This window comes from Aptenodytes forsteri, unplaced genomic scaffold (genome assembly GCF_000699145.1).
Source record: "Aptenodytes forsteri isolate BGI_AS27 unplaced genomic scaffold, ASM69914v1 Scaffold145, whole genome shotgun sequence".
Lineage (NCBI taxonomy): Eukaryota > Metazoa > Chordata > Aves > Sphenisciformes > Spheniscidae > Aptenodytes > Aptenodytes forsteri.
Genome location: NW_008795122.1, coordinates 3,000,650 through 3,024,034, shown reverse-complemented (window position 1 = coordinate 3,024,034; position 23,385 = coordinate 3,000,650). Strand labels below are relative to the sequence as shown.

At 42.7% G+C, this 23,385-nt stretch overlaps 1 protein-coding gene across 1 annotated transcript in view; it reads right to left on the bottom strand.

The window, feature by feature from the left end:
• Positions 1-374: 374 nt before the first annotated feature.
• NCALD (neurocalcin delta) overlaps positions 375-23,385 on the bottom strand; it is a 51,701-nt gene continuing 28,690 nt past the window's right edge. The window contains exons 2-4 of the mRNA XM_009277139.2: positions 8,210-8,606; positions 1,201-1,306; positions 375-952 (exon numbers count right to left, since the gene is read on the bottom strand). Of these exons, the coding sequence (XP_009275414.1) occupies positions 855-952; positions 1,201-1,306; positions 8,210-8,587 (582 nt within the window). The 5' untranslated portion in view covers positions 8,588-8,606 and the 3' untranslated portion in view covers positions 375-854. The remainder of the gene's footprint in view (positions 953-1,200; positions 1,307-8,209; positions 8,607-23,385) is intronic.

The following is a 23,385-nucleotide window of genomic DNA, read 5'->3' as shown; positions in this document are numbered from 1 at the left end:
CCTCAGCTGGAGCTGCATGTCCATGAGTTCCTCACGTGAATGCCCACTCTCCTTAGTAGAAACTGCTTTATTACTAACCTGAAAATTTCACATTCAACATGTATCATCTCCCTTAAATTCATTGTCAAGACCCAGTTTTCCATATCTGTGTCTGCCTTTGCTGATCCCAAACGGCAAGAGGTATCATCAGTTGTGGATTTGGGGATCAGGATTGCAAATTGCTGAATTTTCAGACAAAGCCATGTGAAATCAACCACTGTAAACCTAGGAAAAACTGCCCATCTTTGTTTTTTCCCCATCTCCTTCACAACCTGGAAAATGTTCACAGCATTGAAACAATGAGGTGCAGGAGCAGGTGCACTTTCGTACTTCTTCCCAATCCTGTCTTTGACCTTAACTGGTGCCTCCTGGACAGGAGAGGAGGTTCCAGGTGAATCCTACCCCATCCATCACAACCCCTTTGGTTCAATCTCTACTACACTTTCAGGTCCTGCGGGTGAATACTCAGCCACTAAAGCAGCAATCTAAAAATCTGTCAGTGTGTCTTGCTGCCAAGGGTTTTGTTGTTGGTTTCCTCCTCAACGCGTGCTTTCCAAAACAGACACGTTAAAACAAAAAACAAAATGAAATCTTTAAAACAATGATAACACCACAATATCTGTTTAAAACAGTACTGCCCGTGCTCTGGACAAATTGTTAAGAGCAATTCAGCATTCTTATGATTAATCCACAACAAAAGAAGCTATAAGATGCCACAAAAGAAGGCATAATTGGCCATACAGAGGCAACACTACCATGAATGTTGTTTGGCAAGGAAAAAAAAAGCAGATACATAATTCATCCAAAGAACGGGTTCAGAACTGCCCGGCGCTGCTGGGATCACACTGCAGGAGACGGACTATGGAAGGATCACTCTTGGCGCCTCGGATGAACTCTTCCAGAGAGAGCTTTCCTAGAAAAGAAACACGTTTGCTTAGCGCACATGGTTGGTTGCAGCACACCTGCCAAACCTCTGGACAAGCACAGTGGAAGGAAGCTGTGGGACCCCAAGGAAAATCCCTGGGAAAGCAACCCGGTAAGGCAAAGCCCTGCCTGCCTGCACCTTGCTGGCAGGCAGGGTGTCGCCCTGTGTGGGCAGGACACCCCAGCCACCCAGCATGAGGGCAGAGGTGGCCACCCCGGCATCTGGAGGGTGCCTACCATCACGGTTGGTGTCCATCTGGCGGAAGATCTTCTCTGTCCTCTTCTCTGGTGTTGACTCGTCTTCTGGCATCTTCATTACGGAAGAAACCATCTTATAGATTGCCTGTGTGACATGACAGGAGCAAAGAGCTGGTAAGAAACACATTATATTAATGCAGGGGTATGATTATCTCCTGGTGACAGAAATAGGCAGAAAATGTCCCGGGAACATCAGCTGGGACCTGCTCTCTGGATGCTAAAGGGAGTTGGGTGGCACCAGTACATGCAGCTGCCCTCTTCAGTGGGATGCTCATTTATGAAATACTGTGTTTCCTTATTTAGTCATGGTTGAACACAATCTGGGTTTGGACCGAGGTTACATTTTTCTTTATCAAAACAGTCTTTGGATGAATTTATCTCTTGTACAGCACACTAGGCACTGGCAGCTACCAGTGCCTGGGGAAACGGTGAGACCACTGAGGTCTTGTCCCACACTGTGGTGTGTCTCTGTGCTTCGGCCACCCAGGCTCCGTCCTCACCACCCCCATCCCCTCACCCTGCGCCTTTGCTTTCCCCCATCTCCTTTCTCTCCCCCCTTGGTCAGCATCCTGCCCGTGGGGAGGGCAGTGACTCACTCCCTGTGTTTGCCGTGTCTCACGGATAATGAAGACTTCACCAGCAAGGAGGTGGCCTTTTCCTTGGAGACTGGTGTGCGTATACAGCTAAAAAACCCCATTCACAATTCGTTCCACAGAGAGCAGATGTTCTGGTCCCACACGGCACTGGTGCCACCCATAGCTATTCTCTGCACAGACAAATCCATTAGTCACGTATGGTATTAGCTGCCCCTAAAAGAGAGGTAATGTTAATTTTAAGACAAGGATGAGTAGTTGTCTCTGAACTGGTTATCCAAACGTTGCCTGCAAATGGAGCATGCGATACCAGTAAGCAAGTGTTTTACGTGTCAGATACCTTTATGGTGCCACACAGCTGGGAGAAAGCAGCAGCCAGATGGCTGCAGGGTGGTGGCCTCAGGGGAGCCTCCCGGCCGTTTGGAGAGGCAGCACATCCCAGCCCAAGGCAGTGTTGCCCTGGTCTGACCAGCTCCTTCTGCTTCCCACTGCAGCTTGTTGGCCTCTGGCTGATGGGCGCTGCACTGGGCAGTCACTTTGCCCTCCAGCCCTGGTCTGTAGATGTGGATCGCTTTCTTCCACAGATTCAAATTCTTGTTTCACCCCCAACACAGCGTCTGCAGCAGTCAGTTGATAACTTAGTGCAGACGTGATTGCTTTAGCTATTTGTTCTCCACTTTCTCCTGCTCTGGGATGAGGGGTCCTTGGCGCAAGCCCAAGATCACTCACTGGATCTCCCCTCTCCCCTTTTCCCATTCATGAAGGCACTCTGCCTAGCACACTCCCATCATCTGGCCCAGGGTCCCCAAAGGATGGCTCCAGGAATGTGACAGCACAGATTCACCAGCTGGAGGATGCCGCTAAGCAGCACAGACATTTTACACTCAGACTAAGGATCACACGCTTCCTCGGCCATCTTGCTGACTTCTCCTCTGTCAGCAGCTCACCTTTCACATCTCCTGGACTTTAAATAATAACTTAAAGAGTTACACCCTGAGAAAGGCATTTGTCTGTTTAATTAATTATCCATCGCTTATGCTCTGTGCAGTCAAACATCTGCTCCCTCAGTTATGTCACTAACACCGTGGCCGCGGATTTCCTGGTCTGCCCTCTGGTAAGTCTGTAACGCTGGCTATGGACCCGAGCAGGGGAACAGAGTGGAACATTTAAGCATGAACAGCTGCTGGCTGATTGGAAAAGTGGTGGGCACCCTTTTAATCATCATCATCGTCATCATGATTTGCACTGCAGGAATGCCCAAAGGCTCCCAAGAGAATTTGGGTGCCAGAGTATTGGGCAGAGCCTCAGCACAGGCAGGGATGCTGTCCACATAACCGTGATCATCTGATAACCAGGAGAACAGAAGAAGGGATGAACATGCAAGCACATGAACATAGGGATGAGGGAGCTGGGGGAAGGAGGGAATAGGGGAAGAAAAAAAGGAGAGGGTGGACAGTAAGAATTTACGCTTTCCTCATTCTCATCAGCATGCAAGGCTCGCAGGGGTCAGAGCAGAGATGAGGCTTATAAATCTGCCAATGTTTAAGCATCTTAAGCTGTCTGGCTTTTGTCTGGGGTAGGAAGAGAGGTGGAGGGGTCATTCCCTCACTCTGGGTGAGAGCATGGCAAAGCAGAGAATCTGTATTGAAAGTGTGAGAGGAATGCCCCGGACTGGGAGTGCAGGCGTGTTTACTCTGATCGAAGTAACCATAGTAAGAATATGCAGATTTTTGGGACAAAAAAAAAAGGCACTTCAAGATGACTTCATCCTACAGGGTCCTTTTCACAGAGGCGTGTGAAGGGAATAACAGATGAGATATTCTAGGAAAGCCAGATGGGAATAACATAGTAAGCGTTCCTTTCATGCTGAAAATGGTTACTCTGGACAAATTCTTATGTCCTTACTCAGAAGTTCAGTGGGAAGTTTTCCCAAAGTAAAAGCCAGCTAAAGCTGATTAAGAATCTTGAGACTTGCCCCATATTAATTCAGCGCAGCTACACAGAGCTCTTTATTGCGTGTTTGAAAGAGCGAGCTTTCAAAGGAAGCTGGTTTAATGCGATAATTATTTGGAGCTGGGCTGTACTAACCCTGGGCTGTAATCTGGGACCAAAAGGCTGCCGGGGCTCCACTCCACATGGAGTACGACTCTGCGGCCTCACAACACTTGGGCTGAAAGCAGGTGAAGGTTTGGAGGTGGTTATCTATCAGCAGCCACCTGAGTCAGGGCAGCCTTTGCAGGTGGACTTCTGTCAGGAGGGCTCCTTACAGCTCCCTGGTGCCCCTGAATGCCACCAGGAAATTGTGCCTCCAGAGCCCTGTGTGCATCACTGGAGCGAGCACGGGCTCCAGCTTCATCTGAACTGGCTGTTTCCCTGCAGAGCTCTCCCCTTTGATTTTCCACCTGCATGTGGATGAGCGGCAATGGGTGATTTAGGTCAAATCTCACCCCCTTGCCCATTCGCACAGGTTTTGCTCCCGGGTGCTGGCTGCCACTGCTGCACTCGGGCCAGAAACCTTGGTGGGGGCTGCATGTTCCTGCTATATTTGGCAAAGTGTCAAAGAGCTCCTTACAGTGATGGCAGCAATGACAGCACAAATTTTGAGGCAATCCTTTTTACTCTGTTGAAATAAATTTTGACAGCTAAAAATCTCGTGAAGTGAATAATCGGCCTGAAAAAATTGCTTTCCTCTCAATCCCATGGGGATTTTTGACACTGTCTTTACTGAAAGCTATATCAGCTTCTGCTTCTTCTCATATCAGCTTCTGTTTCTTCCTGGCTTACAAATGAGCTAGCCCAGCAAGTGAAATGCAAGTGCTCTATTTGTACTAAACTGGAGGTGTTATTCTCATCTCGGCTCAGTATTCTTAAGATGCCTTATGACTCTACACGGTTAAAAAATGTACCCTTAGAACAAGGTTTCCATCTCTTATTTGAACTCTTATTTTAAGAGACTCTCACCAAATATGTCCCATTTCAGCAAGGGGAACAAACACAAATCTTCTAGCTGGTTCGCAGCTATTTTTGAGTGGACTGGGCTATTTAGATTATAGGTAAACATATGGGAGACATGAAAAGCATTTCTAGAGCAGGAGAATCTGAGAGGATCTGTGGTGAGGTCTGTCAAGAGGTCAGGCTATGAAGCATCTTCCCACAGTACTTTGCAGATGTGCTATGCCTGGTAGGTGTAGCAGTATCCTGTGGACCTTCTTTCATTAGGCTCTGCAATCGTCAGCTCACCACTAAAGTCCTTCAAGTTATGTGATCCTCCAAACTGTGCAGCCAGCTGCATGTGGATGGCTCATGTGTATCTCTAAGCAGGACTTTTTGGAGACTTGTCTAGGGGAAGCTCATGGGCAGGCATGGTGAGTCTGTGATAGACTATGCGTATGTGGTTCACAGCACTATGGTAAACGGAGCTTAAAGGAATGCAGGTGCTTTGCCCTCTAGCCCATCACTTTGCAGACAAAATGGGCTTCAAAAAGCTGTTATGGACCATTCATATTCATCTCCTTGGCAGCTGGCCAGTTACTAGGTAGGGCTCCTGTGAGACATGAGCCATCTTAACCAGTAGCTCTGCTGTTTCAGTGCTGCTGCTGCTACCACTGTTACCACAAGCACCTTCTTGCAACGTTGAGTAAGAGTGCAGTGCCTGCATTGCCTGCAGTGGTGTTAGATTAGGCCGGAGCATGAGAAAGGAAATGCAAGTAACCATCAGCATAACAGTGAAAATCACTGCAGAGAGAGGACTTTCAAAGCACAAAGAAAAGCAGACTGAAAAAGAAGAAAAGCATGCCTTGCTCCTATGTTATTTAAGATACAGTAATCCCACAGTAATAGGGACAGTATTTTTCTGTGAAACTAAGACTTTTAGATTGATGGTGTTGCTTTTAGCGTTCATTTTGATGTGTTCTCATGCAAAAATCCCGATGAAAACATAATAAATCCTGCTATATCAATATGCAAATGTATGCTAGATAAGGGACTTGTAATAGGTTCCTCTGAGACATATATCAGAGATATAACAGAGTTCTGTTTTTCACTATCGGAAAGATTGTGGTGGCTGAGGGCCCCCAGGAAGACATTTGATACAGAATCCTGTCTTTCCATATTAAAAAATAATCATCTTTCGTAAATGAAAGCGATAGTTGTTAGCGGTTTTTTTGTAAGTCTAATCACCCTACATCAAAAGAACCTCTCAATAAAGCAGGAAAATGTGCTCATCTACTTCAGTTTCACATATCAGCTGAACACGCTTCCAGAGACTATGCAACAAATCCTACCCCCTCCGGGAGGAGCTACAGGTGACCAGTGCAATTCAGGGAGATCACTACGACCGTAAAAAACTGGGACAACAGGGTGAGATCTACAAGCACATTGCCTCATGGGAAGCTGATCACAGAAAGGGCAGCTTTTCTGACAGTGAAACTACTCATGGTCCATGGTGCAGAACTGACTGTTGCTCAGACTTATTAGGCTGTTTACTTCCATAATCGATTTTTGTGTGGTCCCTCAAAATGTGGGGTGAGAGTAAATGAGAGAAAGCATCGCTCAGTTGAGTTTCAGGTGTGATCTGAAAGGAGGAGAGAGCTATACCTCCCAAGTAGTGCAGTGGGAGGGCTGGAGTGCCAGGCTGAGGGCTGTACGCAGTCAAAGTGTTGCTCTGGGTTAGATGTACAAACTGACAAAATACCGCCGTACACTGATCCCTAAGCTGCAGATTCGTTTGCAATAGGATCATGGTTGTAAAGGACAATGCTACAATTTGGTACCAACACGACTGTGAAGAGGAGGCAGAGCATTTCAGCCTCTAATCATGCTGGTGAGCAGATCTGGGGTAACTGGAAAAAGTTGATGGTTTTGCTGGTCTTTGCTTGGCTCGCTACAGAGAATCCAGCCACTGATGTTTTCATTAAATTTGACATGAATACATTTGTGGCATTGTTGTCCACGTTTGTAAATCTTCTGGTCTGGGGGCTTTGCACTGAGGCCTTCCCAGGCTACTCGACAGCAACAAGGGGTCCTGCGGTCCCTGGGGCGTCCCCTCCTCCTGAGGAGCGGACGCTTGCTCTGGTTTGGCTCCTTGTGTTTGCTTTGTACTCTGTTGGTTCTTTTGGGATTCTCTTTGTTTTCTCATGAGGAGAAATACAGCTAGGAAAACAATAATTGATAGCCTGCTTACCCTACCCGGGGGAGAGGAAGATCTGTAAGGAACAGAGTATCTTCTAATGCAAATACTCCATGGGGTTTGTCATGGCACAGAGGCAGGGAGGTCTCTGCGTCTGAACGCAATCCTGCTCTTTAACTCAGACACAGGAACACAAAACACAATAAGTGAAAGACGACACAGCAACCCTACATTTGCAACTGAGCTTTGTATCTGGTCTTGCTGAAGCAGTGCAAGTGCTGGTGTTACTGTTGGGAGGACATGAGAAGAGCCCTGGCAGAAAGACAAGTGCACCACACGTTAGGCTGACTGCATACACGCAGTTTGCCATCACAGCCTGCAATTTGTGTGCATTCCTTTCCCTTGATTTCCAGCACAAATATAAATCTGAATAATACAGTACATAGTTAGCATTTCAAAATTTCCAGGGAAAGAAAGGATCTTGATAACAGGCTTTTTTTTTTTTTTAAACAGTGCTGCATTATACAGGCTCAAGCTGTGTAAATATACCACCGTATCAAAAATGTTTTAAAGCTTTCAGTAGAGTGATGTGCCTCAAGGATAAAAACATGTTAGAGGAAGCCAAACTGAGGTGGGACTCCTACAAACACCACAAGAAAATGCATTCAAAGAAGCTGTGTATGGAATCATCGTCTACCCAGATAAGGTTTATCTATACTGGCAACTTAATATGAAGACAACTAGTATGATACTAAGTACACAGACCTTGGTGGAATTAGGCAGACAGACATCTTTTAAAATATGTGAGCTGGTTCTCCATAACAACATGATTTCAAAATAGATTTGTTTCTTATTGTGGAGGGAGCCTGCCTTCCTTAAAAGTACACTATCTGGTTGATCTAAGATACCTACTTGGTCCAACTGTAATTAATTGTAATTAATTGACAGTGATTTCCCAGAGGACAGAATCACATTTATCAGAAGGTTAGTTGCTGTGCTCCTGCCCAACAGAACTCCCAAAGGAGAACTTCCCACGCAGCTTGTTGCTCAGGAAGAACTCGGAATGGATATCAAATGCTGTAGTTTGAATTGTGACATGACCTTTGCCAAATGAAATAACATTTTATGTTCAAGCAGTTATACAGAGAACCAAGAACATAAACCCCCAAATGCTGCCGGAGTTCTTAAATCATTGTCTCATCACAGCATTGCTTCATAATTTGCTTGGAAGGAGGGAGGCCAAGGGGTGCCTCTGAGCAGCACATACCTGCACGATTTCCAGCATCTCTGACTTACTGATGTAGCCATTCCCATCGAGGTCATACATGCTGAATGCCCACTTCAGCTTTTGCTCCAGTTTACCTCTCGATGTTACGCTCAAGGCTATGATGAATTCTCTGAAATCTATTGTTCCATCTCCATTGGCATCAAAAGTGCGGAATACATGTTCCGCAAACTTAGAAGCGTCCCCATAAGGGAAAAAGTTTCCATATATTTTTTTAAACTCCTCCATAGATAAATGTCCACTTGGACAGTCTCTCAAGAAGCCTTTGTACCACTCCTGGATCTCATGTTCTGTAAAGTCTGTACTTTCTAGCAAATCTTGCATGACTTCAGGGCGTAGTTTGCTGTTTTGCTTTCCCATATTGGTGTCAAAATATTAACTGCAGAGGAAAAACAAACACATATGAATTATTATTATTATTATTATTACTACTACTACTACTACTACTTAATAACTATTAGCTTGGAGACTGTAGAAGAACAGTGTGCTGGATTCTGAGTTCTCTGATGATAGTTCACTCCTGGGAATCAATTGAAATTTTGGGCACTACTACAAGTATACTCTGAAAAAATTAGCAAGCCTAATCTACATGTTGATTACATTGTCTTTTCACAGTCTGGAGAACTGTAATTACATTGAATTTATTGCCATCCTACTTTGCCTTTGAAATCATGAGGTAAGCAATGGATGTTGCAAGGTATAGCTGACCAGTAGCTGTGTGTTGCAGCGCACCCTCCATCCCAGTCACCCAATTGTCTCAAGGACCTGACCTGAATGAGATGATATACATTTTTTTGTACCTCTGGTGGAAACCAGGTCACTACAAAGGGTCTTGGGTTCACTTGATCTTGCTCCAAAATGGGATCAAGGTGCATCTGCAGTGTACACTGAAACCAGGAGTTCCAAAGCCCTTCTAGATATATCTTTATAGCTAGAATCAAACAGAGCAACCCAGAAGTTGCCTCTCTTGTTTGGCATGGACCAATTCCCATTTTAGTTCAAAATACAGATAAAATCTGAAAAGATTTTATCAATGGTGGATTCCCCCACCCCAAACTATTACTGTGTGTTTTAATTCTCCTTGTAGCCAGAAATTGGATCTATTACTAAGTAATAGTAATCTGGGTGGTCACAGCTCTTTGAAAAAAACCTCTTTTAAAAAAAAGGAGGGGAAAAAAAGAAGTACCCAGACAACAAAATGGGAAATTCATTTCCCTTAAATTAACCATTAAGAAATATTATTGGATACAGCTTCTGTTAAATCACTTTAATTATATTTTATTTGAGACAAGTTGCTACATATCACATTGTGCAGCAGATTTACTAATGACTGATGCCCTTTGGGTTTTAAGTTTTGGAGCCTGAGTGTGTTGGCTCCAAAAGGCAACATCATCAGTTTTACTGGAAGCTTAGCATTATACCTGAATTGTGGGAAGCTATTCTCTATTGACAGAAACCTGCCTGAGAATTTGTCACGTGAATGACAGTCACAACTAAAATCTGATGTATGGATAACTTAAGTAGAATTGCAAAAGAATTTATACAAGGCTCCCACACTGTTGTCAGAATGGAGTCCCTGGGCCACAGAGATGGATTTATGAATGATGTCTGGAATGGCTAATGAGCATTCAATAAAATGTCCTTTCTAGATCAAGGTAATACTTGGATACTCAGAATAATACAGTATCATTACATGTCAGAAGCAGCTATTGAGAAATGTACTACCATTTGAAGCTAATCTACAGTCTCTTCTATTTGGCGCTGGGAAGAAGAAATTGAGACTCCCCCGGGTCAATGTTAATTGTTTCCTGTGGTGAGAAGCTCCCCTTCTCCCCAGGGTGAATTTGAACTCCCCAAGGCAGCTAGAGGACTGACTCCTTAATCTCCTGTGTTCTTGGACCAGAATGACCAAAAAGCTTTATTTCTCAAGGGTAAAATGGTGGGATCCATCCTAGATTTACCCGTGTCTCCACAGGATTCACTGATGTCTGTCTGGTAACTAGATGTCTAGTCTAAACTTGTTGCCTACATAGTTGATGGAGAATAGGCTCCCTTGTTCACAGAGGGGAGGCTGAAAAGGGTGAGGAGTCCTGCCCAATGGGAGCCTTCTCCATCTCCTGACCATTTCAGGGGCCTGGGCGACTACCTTGATTTAAACGATGTCTTTTCCTCCAAAGCATCTCCAAAACACTTGGAAAGTGGAAGATGCCACCTCACAGGTATTTTTTTCTTTTGCCTTTCCTCCTTTCATCCTGATCAAAATATACTGTACAGTTTTTAAGTAATCCAAGCTCTTAATACCCTGAAAATAGCAAAAAAGTCCCTGTTTTATAGGCCCGGTCCAACAGCTGCTGAGGCAGCTGAAGGTTGCGTTGCCTTCAGTGAGTGTTGGATGGGGTCCATAATAAACAACCTGGGAATTAGCTGAGTGAATGGATTACATTAGGGCAGCCAGGCAGGTTTATGTCGGGCAAAACAACGTGAGCAGGGTCTGTCAGCAGGATGGAAAAGCAACTGGACAAGTGAAGTGGCCAGGCTTAGTTTAGAGCAGCACCAGTTTAATAAAAAACAAACCAGTAAAATCTCCAGAGTCAGTAGCAGCTACCCACACCCATGGTCGGCAGCTATTCCGCAGCCCCAGGGGCTGCACACTTTTCAGACCATTATAGCAGAAAGGGAAGATCTCTGACTAACATGCAAGCCATCTGTGGTGGGAGTGAGCTGGCCCTAGCGATATAATCTCTTACTGCTTTTTAATATCTCAAACATTTGAAAATGCAAAACTTGGCTTGCACGCTTCCAGTCCAGAGTCTTTTGAAAAGATAAAATAGTGAGGTAACATGAAGGCAGTGGCCTTCAAGAGGTAGCCAATAAGAATGTGTTTCAGTCCAAAAAATGATGCCTTTAATAGCTGCACATGGCTGCAGGTGCAACATATTTTTACAAATAATAAAAAAATACAGAATAGCAGAACGCACTGCATTGCATTGGTAGGAGCAAAACATCACAATCAGAAAAAAATCTATGTTCTCCAGGCACAGAAGGAGAGCTAACCATATGTGACTTGCAGTAAGGGGTTGAAATTCACAGCCGCTGTGCTGCCAGGCAATGCAGTCAAAACCGGTAGGATTATTTCTGAGTCCACTTGTGATGAATTTGTATCATGTTCTTTGCCCTCCAGATTGTTCCTTATTAATAGGTAGTGTTCTAGAAACCATAACGATGGGATTTATTGTGCCCATTCTACCAACAACAGATCAAAATGCTTTTGCAGTCCAAGTACAGAAAATCCTTGAAGACACTTGAAGATCCTTATAACCACTTCATACACTGCTGCCTGCCTCTTCAGGATAGATTAGATTATGGGCAGAGTACAGTGAGCTAAGAGAATGTCAGCTAACAATGACAGCAATAAATGCACAGAATGAAATAAAATTGGATGTGATTTTCAGCAGTTTTTTCACACTTTATGACCTCTGCAGATCTTTCAAATTTCTAATAAAAGATTAAATGTTAAAAATACAGCAAGTAAATAGTGAATGGCAATCACAGTGGCAAAGTAAAATATTGACAATACTGAGAAATGGATGTTGTAGGTATACAAAACAAAGACAAATTAAGTGTTTAATGATTATGTTTAATTGCATTTCTACAATTTCTTCCTCTGATACAATGGTGTTAGACATAATATATATGAATGACTTCCTATGAGGGACAACATGACATACAAAAATATTAAGGTCTTAATTCTGAAGGCAATATTGTTTGGTAAAAGAATGTGATGTGTTTATGGCTTGAAGGGTTGATACCATTTCAGCCAACAACTACAGAAGATCAGAAGGGAAAGCATCGCTGCTGTGTGGTTGCTATGAGAAGAATCTCTGTTCACTGATTATTGTAGGAAATGTCATAGGCGCTGCTCCATAACGTAAATACTTAGAGCTTATTCTAATCAGGTCTAGGTGTGGAGTTTTTAAGATGAGACTGAAGACAGAGCTTTTTGACAGACAACAGGCTGTGACAATTCAACATCTAAGAGAATAAATAAGTGAAGTAGTGACTGACACCACACCAACTGACTTTCCCTGCAGTGCAGTATATTGTGCGCAGACAGGACATCGATGCTGTTATATCCTTCTCCTCAAATAGGGAGAACTGACTGGACAGAAAGGCAATGAACACTTACTCTATCATGTGTCTCTTGTCAGCAGTTTGCTGCTGCTCACATACAGTTGTTACCTCAATCTGAAACCTCAGGGTAAGACAAACATACTGCCTGCTTAAGCAACAGCCTTGCAGGAGCTAGGAAGCTGCAGTAGCCAAGAGCATGCAACTAACCCATTGCTGTGTGAATGCAATGCAAGCATCTAAACACATTTCCTTAAAAGAAATCAAATTTATTTTTTCTCTTGGGGGTTTGCTATAATAAGCAAGTGCTAGCAACACGTATCTAACAATGCTCTTGCTCTTCAAATTTGACAACCAACATATAAAGACAAACTTTTTTTTTTTTTTTTGGTTGAGCTCAGTCCACCAAAGACAGCAAGACATCTTAATTTTGATTTAGGCTTAAACCTGGAGGAAAGGCCACTGCTGCACTTACTCTATCATGTGTCTCTTGTCAGCAGTTTGCTGCTGCTCACATACAGTTGTTACCTCAATCTGAAACCTCAGGGTAAGACAAACATACTGCCTGCTTAAGCAACAGCCTTGCAGGAGCTAGGAAGCTGCAGTAGCCAAGAGCATGCAACTAACCCATTGCTGTGTGAATGCAATGCAAGCATCTAAACACATTTCCTTAAAAGAAATCAAATTTATTTTTTCTCTTGGGGGTTTGCTATAATAAGCAAGTGCTAGCAACACGTATCTAACAATGCTCTTGCTCTTCAAATTTGACAACCAACATATAAAGAAAACTTTTTTTTTTTTTTTTTGGTTGAGCTCAGTCCACCAAAGACAGCAAGACATCTTAATTTTGATTTAGGCTTAAACCTGGAGGAAAGGCCACTGCTGAGAAAAAGTAAAATGAGAAAGGGGCACTTGTCCAGGGGGAAGTGTGGCTCTAAAAATGAAGAATTTAGAATACTGAGTACTTTGTAGCTAACAGCGTACAAAGCACCTGGAAGGTGTAAAGAATCAGTTTGGAGGCAAGTCCTGCCTGATATATTTTCAGTGGGGACAGCAAGACAAATCACACCACAGACTTGGCTACAGATACCAACTGTGTAAAAATGAAGGCAGAAAACTTTTCAGAAAGAAGCAATGAAAGCTCCATTTTGTGATTTCAGTGCTATTCCACAATTTAAAATCAGAAAGCACTAGATAACAACACATGTACTTTAGGGAACAATCTTTCAGTGGCAGAGAGGTAACACTGCACAATGCAGGAAGTCTTTTACACAGCCAGTTTATACAGTCCTAAAGCCACAGGATGCACACAGAGGTAGTTCTGGGGAATAGATGGAGAAAGTTTCAGTAACACATCACTGAAGTGAGCAGGACACTTCTCCAGCATAGCTGAGAGACAGCTGGATGATGGATATACCAGTACCAGCTTACTTGAGTAGTAGTACGGCTCTGTAATATTACAGAAAAGAGGGATGAACCACCTCATTATTATTTGTGTTCAGAAACTGCTGTTTCTTGCTTTCTTACACACACGGTCTGACCTGTTTCCAAGAAATAATCCACTTATGGGGGCAATGCTGTCTTTAACATTTCTAACACATAATTTGAGAATTTCCCTTAGAACAGCAATCGTGGGATTTCAATCTCTGCCAAGCAGCTGAAAAAGTTCTTGACGACTGCTGGAATGAGCCGAAGGCTGAGGGGGACAACAGCATCACTCTGAACCAGCGCTGCTACCTGAGTCATGAGAAAGCAGTGCTCCCGGATGAGTCAGTCCTCTGTGGCAATGCCTAATGGCTTGTCTGTGGTACGAGTGCTTTCTGCAGCCCCTGTGGTTCTCCACTCACCGTCACTGACGACTCGCTGTTGTTTTTCCTCCAGAGTAGCTGCTGATCGTTACAAAAACCTGGACATGTGGCAAGTAGACTCATATACACCAACTATCTCTCAAGCTGTCTACACATCTGGATGTGGCAGGGATCTCACCTTCTTTTATGTCCTACCCACCAATAGTCATCAGCTGCCACTGCATACCAGCCTCCACAGTACAGCGTACAGGGCTCCCGCAAGCTAAATTCTCCTGCCATCGCTTTCTGCCGCTCCTTCCAGTTACATTTCTGCCTGTCACTGTGCAACTCCACTCTGTCACAAGCTCGAAGAAGGGGTGCTGCTCTGTTCTGGTTGACCAAACTGCTGGTTGACCAAACCTCTGGTTGACCAAACCTTGCAGCATGGCATCCCCTTACCCTGCGGTAAGGGGGGGATGTCAGGGGGAGACTACAGTGCATCTCAGAGCATGGGACTTGGCTGGGGATGTGTCCCCAGGGCTTCCAGGCCAAAATTTTGCCTTGTTCTCACCACTCTTCGCAGTAAGAGCTACTCTCTTCCTTCTCTGCCAGCTGCTATCATTGCTGGGTAAAGCTTCAGATAGCAAAAACCAGTTCACCAGTTACAGCACGTGGCAGTCTCTGCAAATTCTGCTGTAATTTGTGATCCCATGTACACACATTTCCAGATGCATCTCTGGTTCCTCTTTGTCCGCGGCCTTGCAGAATGGGGGAAGGTATGTGCACTTACAAAAGTCAAGGCCTTGGTGAACACTTTCTGGTATAAAAGCCAAGTTTCCTTCATAAGGTCAGTTATTCCTTCAGGCTGTAATACTGCTAACTGCTGTACAAGCTATGTAATGAAATGTTTCAAAGCAGCAGCTATGTCAAATGACACATTTTTTTCCCATCTGTGTATACTGCTTCCCTGTGGCTGGAACACCAATGTTGCCATGGCCTGATCATGAATGCAGACCCAACAGTAAATGTGGGCAGCGCACTGTTTGTCATCTTGTAGCTCTCCAGTGGGACTCAGGTGAGCGAGGCAGGAAAGTATGTTCAGTGATCTCTGCCGTGCCACAGCACAGGGAAACTCTGTAATCGGTCACTGAGCTCCCGACGAGCAGGTTGAGCAGAGCGCTCTTTCACACTGCTCTGATTTTGCCCTTCTGATGTTCACAACCTCAGAGCCACCTCCAGCGCTGCTCTCCACCTTCCAGTCGGAAATTTCAGTGCCAGTGCAGAATCCCACTCGTGGGACATAGTGGTTTCTGTTAGAGCAGCAGCAGCACTGGAAAGAATAACTTCTCGGGTTTTAGCCTCTCACCATGAAGTGCAAGCACTACCTGGTCAGGAGATTTTTCTTCTTGGTTCTACAGAAAACCACCCCGCAGGCTTTTGGAAGCAGCCACTATGTTTCCTTCTGGCCATTTCTAGTTTGTTTTCACACGTTCATTTGAGTAACCAGTGTGATGATGCTTGCCAAGAAAGGCTTTTGTTTAATTTTTTTAAAAACAGCATCTTTGAACATATTTTTGAAAGAAAACCAAACTTATTAAAAATCACAGAGGGACCTAGCAAAAAAAATAAATACATGCAGAGTAAAATTCTGAGCCTTGCCATCCTCAATTTATCTGCTTATATTGGCAAACAGCAAAAAAATGGATAAAATTCATGAGCAAGATTCATTAAAAAAATCTGACATTCTTATGAATATTCACAAGGAACAGCAGTAAACAGATTTGCAGTGCAGTGTAACAAGTACCCAAGGCCTGAAACATATACTACAGAGTAAAACTTCTGGCTAAAACTACAGGAGACATTGAAGAACAGGAAGGAAGGAAGAATAATGCAGAAATGAAGAGGAAAAAAACAGAGGAAAAGGTGTGGATGGGATCATCATTCAGTATTTATGCTTTATTTGTCAACAGAAGGAACAGGGGATACATGTGCCGTCCAGTTACCCATTGGTATTTCATAACATGTTCGTCAAAATAAATTTTGCTCATTTTGTGTTAGGCTCTTAGTCTGATTCCAGGATCCTGACGTTTTCCCTGTTGCAAGTTACTATTTTGTTTTGTGTCACCTTCCTGCTCCTGCAGCCCCCTTGCTGGGGATCCTTCCCCTACAAAATGTGCCCCTAATTGCTCCTTTGACAGTACTTGTTCCATGCTTTCCTGCTACAGCCCCCAGGAGAAACTCAAGACAAGAAATAAAAGTAAGACCTTTATAGCTCTGTGCTTTACTTGAGGTGGACAGTCCAAGCAGGAACAGCTGCACAGAGTTCATGTGTTTCAAACTTGGAGACTCTTATGGATATCGAACATCAAAAGCCCAGGCTCTTATCCCTTCAGATTTACCCTGGCAGAGAAATGCTACAGCTGCTCCACGTTGTCTCCTGTTTCTCTTTATCGTAATTCCTTTGTGCATTTTAGCAATGAGGGCTGGCGTGGGGGTGGAGGAGGGACAAGCAGCAAAAAGGCAGTGCCCCTGTCAATAAATGCTAGTACATAACTACCAGGGTCTTCAGCATCAGTGGGTTAACTAGATAACAGCCTAGTGCTTATCACGTTACTCTCAGCAATGCCCATGGTCTTGGCTGGAATTGTTTTGAGACCAGTAAGTGGTGTTTTGGCCTTGAGCAGTGAAGGGGAGGATGCCCTCACACCCCTTCACCTCTGCATCAGCTTCAGCATCGTTGGGGCTTCCAGAGAAGGTCTCTGTTTCTAAAGCGCTTCCTGTAAGGCTGAGTGTGTGGGATGAGAAAAATGATTAGGCATGAGTATTTCTCATATTGGGAGCTGGCAGAAAAGAGCACGTTATGCGGATTTGCACAGCATGGCATATTGTGCGGTGACTCCTCTCGCATTCACAGTTGGTCCCTCTTTCCATCTTAAAGCCTTGCATTTAGGACTCAGAGCTTGTCTGTGAAACTGCTCCTAACTGAAACGTGGTGTACATCTGTCCATTGAAGAGGAGTGTCTCTGTATTTGCTTATGTAAGGGACTCTGTTCGCTCCACCTCCCCTCACCAGATTTTGATTGCACGGGGGCATTACCAGGTCTGTTCTTAAGCTACTGGTGATCAGCTACTTGCTGCTGCATTGAGAGCGCAGCCGTTACACAGGGGAGGTGGATGTCACCCACCTTAGCACAACATCTCTGCCACTTCAGACAGAGTGCACATAAGCATCTTCAGGAAGATTTTCTGCTCAATTAAGGTATAACTTCTGCCTCCACGGGAGGGTAGACAGGTAGCGAAGATGGCCAGAAAAGGGACTTCTGGAGCTACACATAAAACAGTCAATGTTCCCAAACCCTACAGTGACCCTCCAAGGTGTGAGTGGGTGTAAATGGGGGCCCTGTGCTCCCCTGTGCACACGGAGGGGAGTCTGGACCTCCAGCCTTGCTCAGCACCCTGGGCTTTGTCTGGAGTGCTTTGGGAGGTGATGCGGAGGACCACCACCCTACGAGCAGTACGAAAAATAATGCTGTAAATGTTGGTCAGTCATTCCCAAGGGCCGACCAGCAAAGGCTTCACCCATCCAGAACAGCTTGAAAGTAACATTTTCCCTGCTTAGTGAGAAATAAGGAAATAAAAACCAGAAACCAGACAAGAAAGGGAAAACTCACACAGATTTGGTTAAGCCCTCTTCCCAGACTCCCAAAGGGTCTCACTATTTCATTTCATTTCTTTCTCATTCTTTAAGAGCTCCCAACAATAAAGGTCATGCCAATATTCACATGCTTTTTTGGTTCATAATCATTCGTTTGTGAAGAGTTGAGGAACAACAGTTTACCATAGGCTTTGTAAGAAAAAACCAGTGATTTGTTCATTAATCCTGGGTAGAACCATCTAAGGTCTTTAAAATAACTAACCCTTTGTCTTGACAGACTTCAGATGACTCTTTTGGGAATTTGATATATATTTATATATTTGATTTCTTCAAACTCTATGGAAATAGTATTTTTGTAAAAGTATGTTTTCCTTTGCCTAATTTAGGATGATAAAGGGCAAGAGAGACTTTGCTAACACAGCACATTAGGACATCCACCCTCAGGAGGCTGCTTTTCCAGATTTTGTTGCATTCAACTGTTTCACTAAGCACAGGACATTTGCAGTATTTACAAACACAGGTGTTAAGCTGGCAAAATCTCTCATCCCGTTCCAGCTGGAGGTGACTTTATCTAGCAGCGTCCTTTCAGAAGGAGACCATATATCGAGATCCGAATGACGGACATTTTCTGCAGTTATTGTGTCTCCTATTCTGAGAGCAACTTGGGAGCCTAAAGTTGCTTTGTTTAACAATGCCTTGCTGTACCATATTTCCTAAAATACTCAAGGTCACATTTTGCAAGTGCTCAGCACCCACAATTAAACTCGGGCTTCTCAAAAGAAACACATTTGGGAACCTGTGTAATAGGCAGATTCTCAAAAGAAACACATCTTCCATTTGGGCACCTGTATAATAGGCAGCTTCTCAGAAAGCATCTGTACCCAGTAAACTGAGATCTCCCAGAAAATCACACCACTTATTTTGGTACCTAACGAGGGCCTGAGTGCTTTAGAAAAGCCAGCCTTCCTACATGTCTGCGTCACTGCAGTTTGTCTTTATCCTGATACTCACATCTCCAGCTACATCAAATGTGGTTCATTCTCCTCTCTTCTGAAGTGCTTCTCTCCTTTGTGTAAGGCACTCACCGGTAGTAACATAATCTTCCCCAATGCACCCAAGCACACCAGTCATCAAACTCATCTAGAAGCAACTTTATCAGGTTTCTAATCTGTCCTACATCTTGTTTGGTCCTTTTATGTAACCATATAGGCAATACCTTGGTGAAAGGTAGTGGAAACTAAAGCAGAAAGCTACTGTTGCACAAAGTAACATGAGAAGCTGATGCGAATTCATGATCTGGATTTTTTTATCTTTGTAAATAAATAGCATGTGACTCCCAAAGAGTGACATTTGTGCTTACTCTACCCTTAAAAAAAATGTTAACAGATGGTCTCCTATCCCACAGCAGAGACTTGGTGTTGACAGATAAAATGAAAGCATGATATTGGAAAAAACGGAGCCATTAACTGGCAAACTAGATATTTTAAAAGATGTTCTTATGATGGGGAAAAGAATGATGGTGGAGGTTCCTACCTGGAGAGTAACTGTGAGTTTTTGTTCCATACTGAAGAAATTTAGTGGAACTTTCTCTGGGAAAGTAGGCAACAGGAGAGTGGGAGTGAGAGGTTCTGGCAGCCAGGACCAGAATCTTGCTAAGGAGATGGAAACAAAATGCACTAAGATAATGTCAGAGTTTACAAGTTCATAAATATGAAGGTCCACACCAGGGATGATTTGTGGGTTTTGTAGGGTTTTTTTAAAGTGGTTTTCAAAGAGGTTTCTAAACTGCAGATAAAGTGTTAATTTTCTCTTTGTGCATGTCTTATTTCTCAGAATTTTTACGTCCTTGAACTTGCAAAATGAGTCTGTGAATTACTGGCCTTGGAAGAACAGCACTGGGTGAATGTTTTTTCAGCAGAAACCGTTTCCATCAGGTAATGCAGCTTAGCTGAAATCAAAATGTTTTGTGGAAATGTGTCACATTCAGGAAAACAAATTCTGGGAAAATGTCAGAATTGATCATTTCAACTATATCCTTTCCTTTTAATAAAGCAAAATGTTTCAGTGTGACTTCATCTTTTTATTAATTTTGTTTTGGCATTTATATTAGATGTTAATTTTAGCATTACAGTGGTTTTGACATTATTGAGAAAACAATTCATTGCCAATGAATTGAAATAACTTGGTGTTTCCAGATCATTTTTAACTTCCATCCCACCAGGAAGTTTTGATGTTTTGTTCCAATCTGCAGTGAAAATAAATATAAATGTCAAAATTTCCTTTGGAATGGGAATTTCAGATTGTAACCAGCTCTAATCAACAACAAAGCCATCTGCTTTGTATTAATGACTTAGGGCAGCATGTAATGCTGCAGAACAGGGTGATATTCTACTGTTCAGCATTGCTCATGGAAGTCAATGACATATGGCAAGTTTCTTGCTCCTAGTTGTCTAAGGAAGTTTGAGGCTAGCCACTTTTATTTTATCCTTCATGCTGTCTTGCCAAATTCATGGAATTCATCATTCAAACCCAAGACTTTCCTGCGAATGTATGAGAAAATGTCCTGCCAGTGACATATGGCACAGCCTACAGCCCTTGCATCTGAAGGGAACTCGTAATTCCCAAATTACAGTGCAGAAAGCTACTTTCATTTTACAAAGGTTTTAAATTGATAATTTAAATAAAATATTTGTTCTATGATAAATACCTATTTTTGAACATTAATAGGAAGATAAATCTATTTGTTTTCAGAAGATAACTTCATCCAGATGAGTCATAATTTGAATTCTATTTGAGAAGTCATATTGATATGAAGGACGTTAGCACCAACAAAATAAAATAACATTTTAATTCTGGTTTAAGACAATGTCTTTGTTATTTTTCCTGAAAGCTTTTTTCTGTCTTCACAGATATATTCTTCATGCTGCTGATAAGGTACAGGAAAACCACATAATCGCCCCCAAACTGGTCCAGTAATCCAGTCTGCTTGCTAAGGTCAGCCATGGACCCCAGTTCACTGTGCCCCCTGAAAAGTTTCCTGTGGGCAAGAATGCAGTTACCTTTGGTGATGACAATATCTCCTCTTTTTCCTAACAATTTGACGATTACTCAAGCCACCTCAGGGTACCTGCTTCTCCCCACCCTATGTGGGCAGCTGACCTGGGAGGGCTGGATCTCGGGGTGTATGACAGGCGTTAAATGTGGAGATACTGCTTTCTGTTCCCTCTGAGCACTATGTGCACTAACCTGATGGGAAACTTAGCTTGGATATGATCTATAAGGTTACTGGAAGAAGATTTTGATTTGTATTCATTCTGAAAGTCAGAATGACATCCAGTCCTGACAGCCTGCTGTGAAAAACACAGGCCCGTGTCTTACCCGACTGCTATTTCATGCATTACACAGTGTGCTGCCTGATTTTAGAAATTACTCAACAGGAATGAATTTGGGAGTTTGAACAACATGGTAAAGGTCGGTAAGCAAACTCCCTTAAGAGGCATAGAAAAACATTTTATAAATGAAGTGCAAGAATAATTTGCTGTGCTTCTCTGTCTCTCTCTCTCACACACATATAAACAAATGCTTGTATAATCTTTATGTTCTTACTATTACTTGTTATCAATAACCAAAACCCTAGCAGTTCTTAATATTAAGTATAGGTAGTAGCCACTCATATAAACAACACTGTTTTACAAAGGAACCTTTGTAATGGCATCTATCATATAGTCATAATACAGACTGTAGTAAAAAAATAAATTGTTTGCAAGAAGTCAACAGAAATTATCCACATGTTCATAGCTTTACACAAACTGCAGTGAAGAATGCTGTATAAAAACTAGGACTGAATCTAGACTGAAAAATCTGAATTATCGGTTTGAAAACTTTTCTGCCATCACTGAAAATTTTCTGTAAATTCAACTACGGCAAACTCCTCCACAAATGAATGGGTTAACAGCATTTCTGCCTTCACTATTAACATCCTCCAAGGAAGTAAACAAAGTTCATCAGATAACTGTTTTCAGACAAACTAACCATTTTTTTCTCATGTGAACAACAAACAATTTGTATTATTGTTGTAGAAAAGTAGAAGTGGCAGAACCAGAAAACTTCTTTCCAAAGTTTAACTTTAGGAAAACCAGATTTTATCCAACATGGAATAAAAAGTCACTTTTCACCACTTCCTAGTGACTGTAAGTAAATAGAAATGCTGATCCTATTAACATTTTTAGGCCATTTTACTTTTGCCTCTTTGCTGTTCTCAAGACATCAGTTTCTCTGAGATTTCTTGTACGTGACTTTTAGTGCCTCTCCCCACTTTTCACTTCCTAGGACTTTTATTTATTGTGTTATTGTATAAAACTTTGTTCTTTCTTTGATGTTTTATTTCTCTTTCTCCCTTTTCTCCTACTTTTCACTACTATTTCTTAGCTTCCTAGAACAAACACCATCTTTCTTACTTTTTCTATTATATTTGAAGAAGTCCATGTCATATAATTTCTCTTAAATTTTCTCTATTTCCTCTGTATTTCTGTTCCTACTATTAGCGTTACCAAGTATTGGCATTTCCCACACCATATACCATGTTGAAACAGTATCCTAACAATGAAATGTATTCTGACCAAAGCAGCAGGGTTTGGAAACCTTGGAAGGAGACCATCTATGGCTTAATCTCTGTGTCTCTTTCTCTAATTAAATAATCCAAAAGAAATAGGTAGGGAAGACTTATTCTGTATCTAATTCCTAGCAAATTATTACCATTTCATCCACCATACTTTCACCTTGCTGCTTTTGTCTTAATGATAGAGTACCAGTGCTGCTGTTACTAAGAGCAGTTTCTGAACTCTGAACAGCATCATCACCCACGTTTGAGTAGAATTTCAGATTTTGATGGTCTGATTCCTTTTCCTGGGAAGCAATACTTTTCAGACGTGGAAAGGAGCGGAAACGTATGTGAGTGTGTGAGATGCTGACTCTAATCAGAATTTTTTGCCTGTGGCTAATAGAAGATTCACCAGTTACATGATGGCCAATATTTCAGATCCGTTCAGCGACGTATGCTTTTATGTAATCATAATCTCACCGATAGAAATCTCTATCTCTGTCATTATTTGTCCCAGTTTCTTTTCTTGCTCTGTATGCCCCATATGCCCCGTTCTTTCTACAGTAACCTCATTCTTTCTACAGTAATCTTAACTTCTTGCATTTTCAGTATCATGCCTTATAAAAATAAAGGCCCTGTACTTGAAATGTCTGCCTCTCACTGCTTGCTACATATAGCTTTCAAGATGTCCTTAAAATATCTTCAGCTGACAATTCTGTCTTCCACATCATCTTCACCCGTAAGTTCAGTCCCAACCTACTCCCTGGACACTCCACGCTTCCTCCCACTTCATGCATCAAATATTTCCTAATTCCTCAGCTACCAATGTTATGAAAACCAGTGAAGCTCCACTGCTTAGAAACAGGATGAACACTGAAGAATCAGCCTACTGTTTGTAAAGTGCCATATAAAATCACCATACAAATCACTTATTCAATAACAAAAGCACACCCTGTTCCACCAAACATGTCTCATATCTTAATGTTCT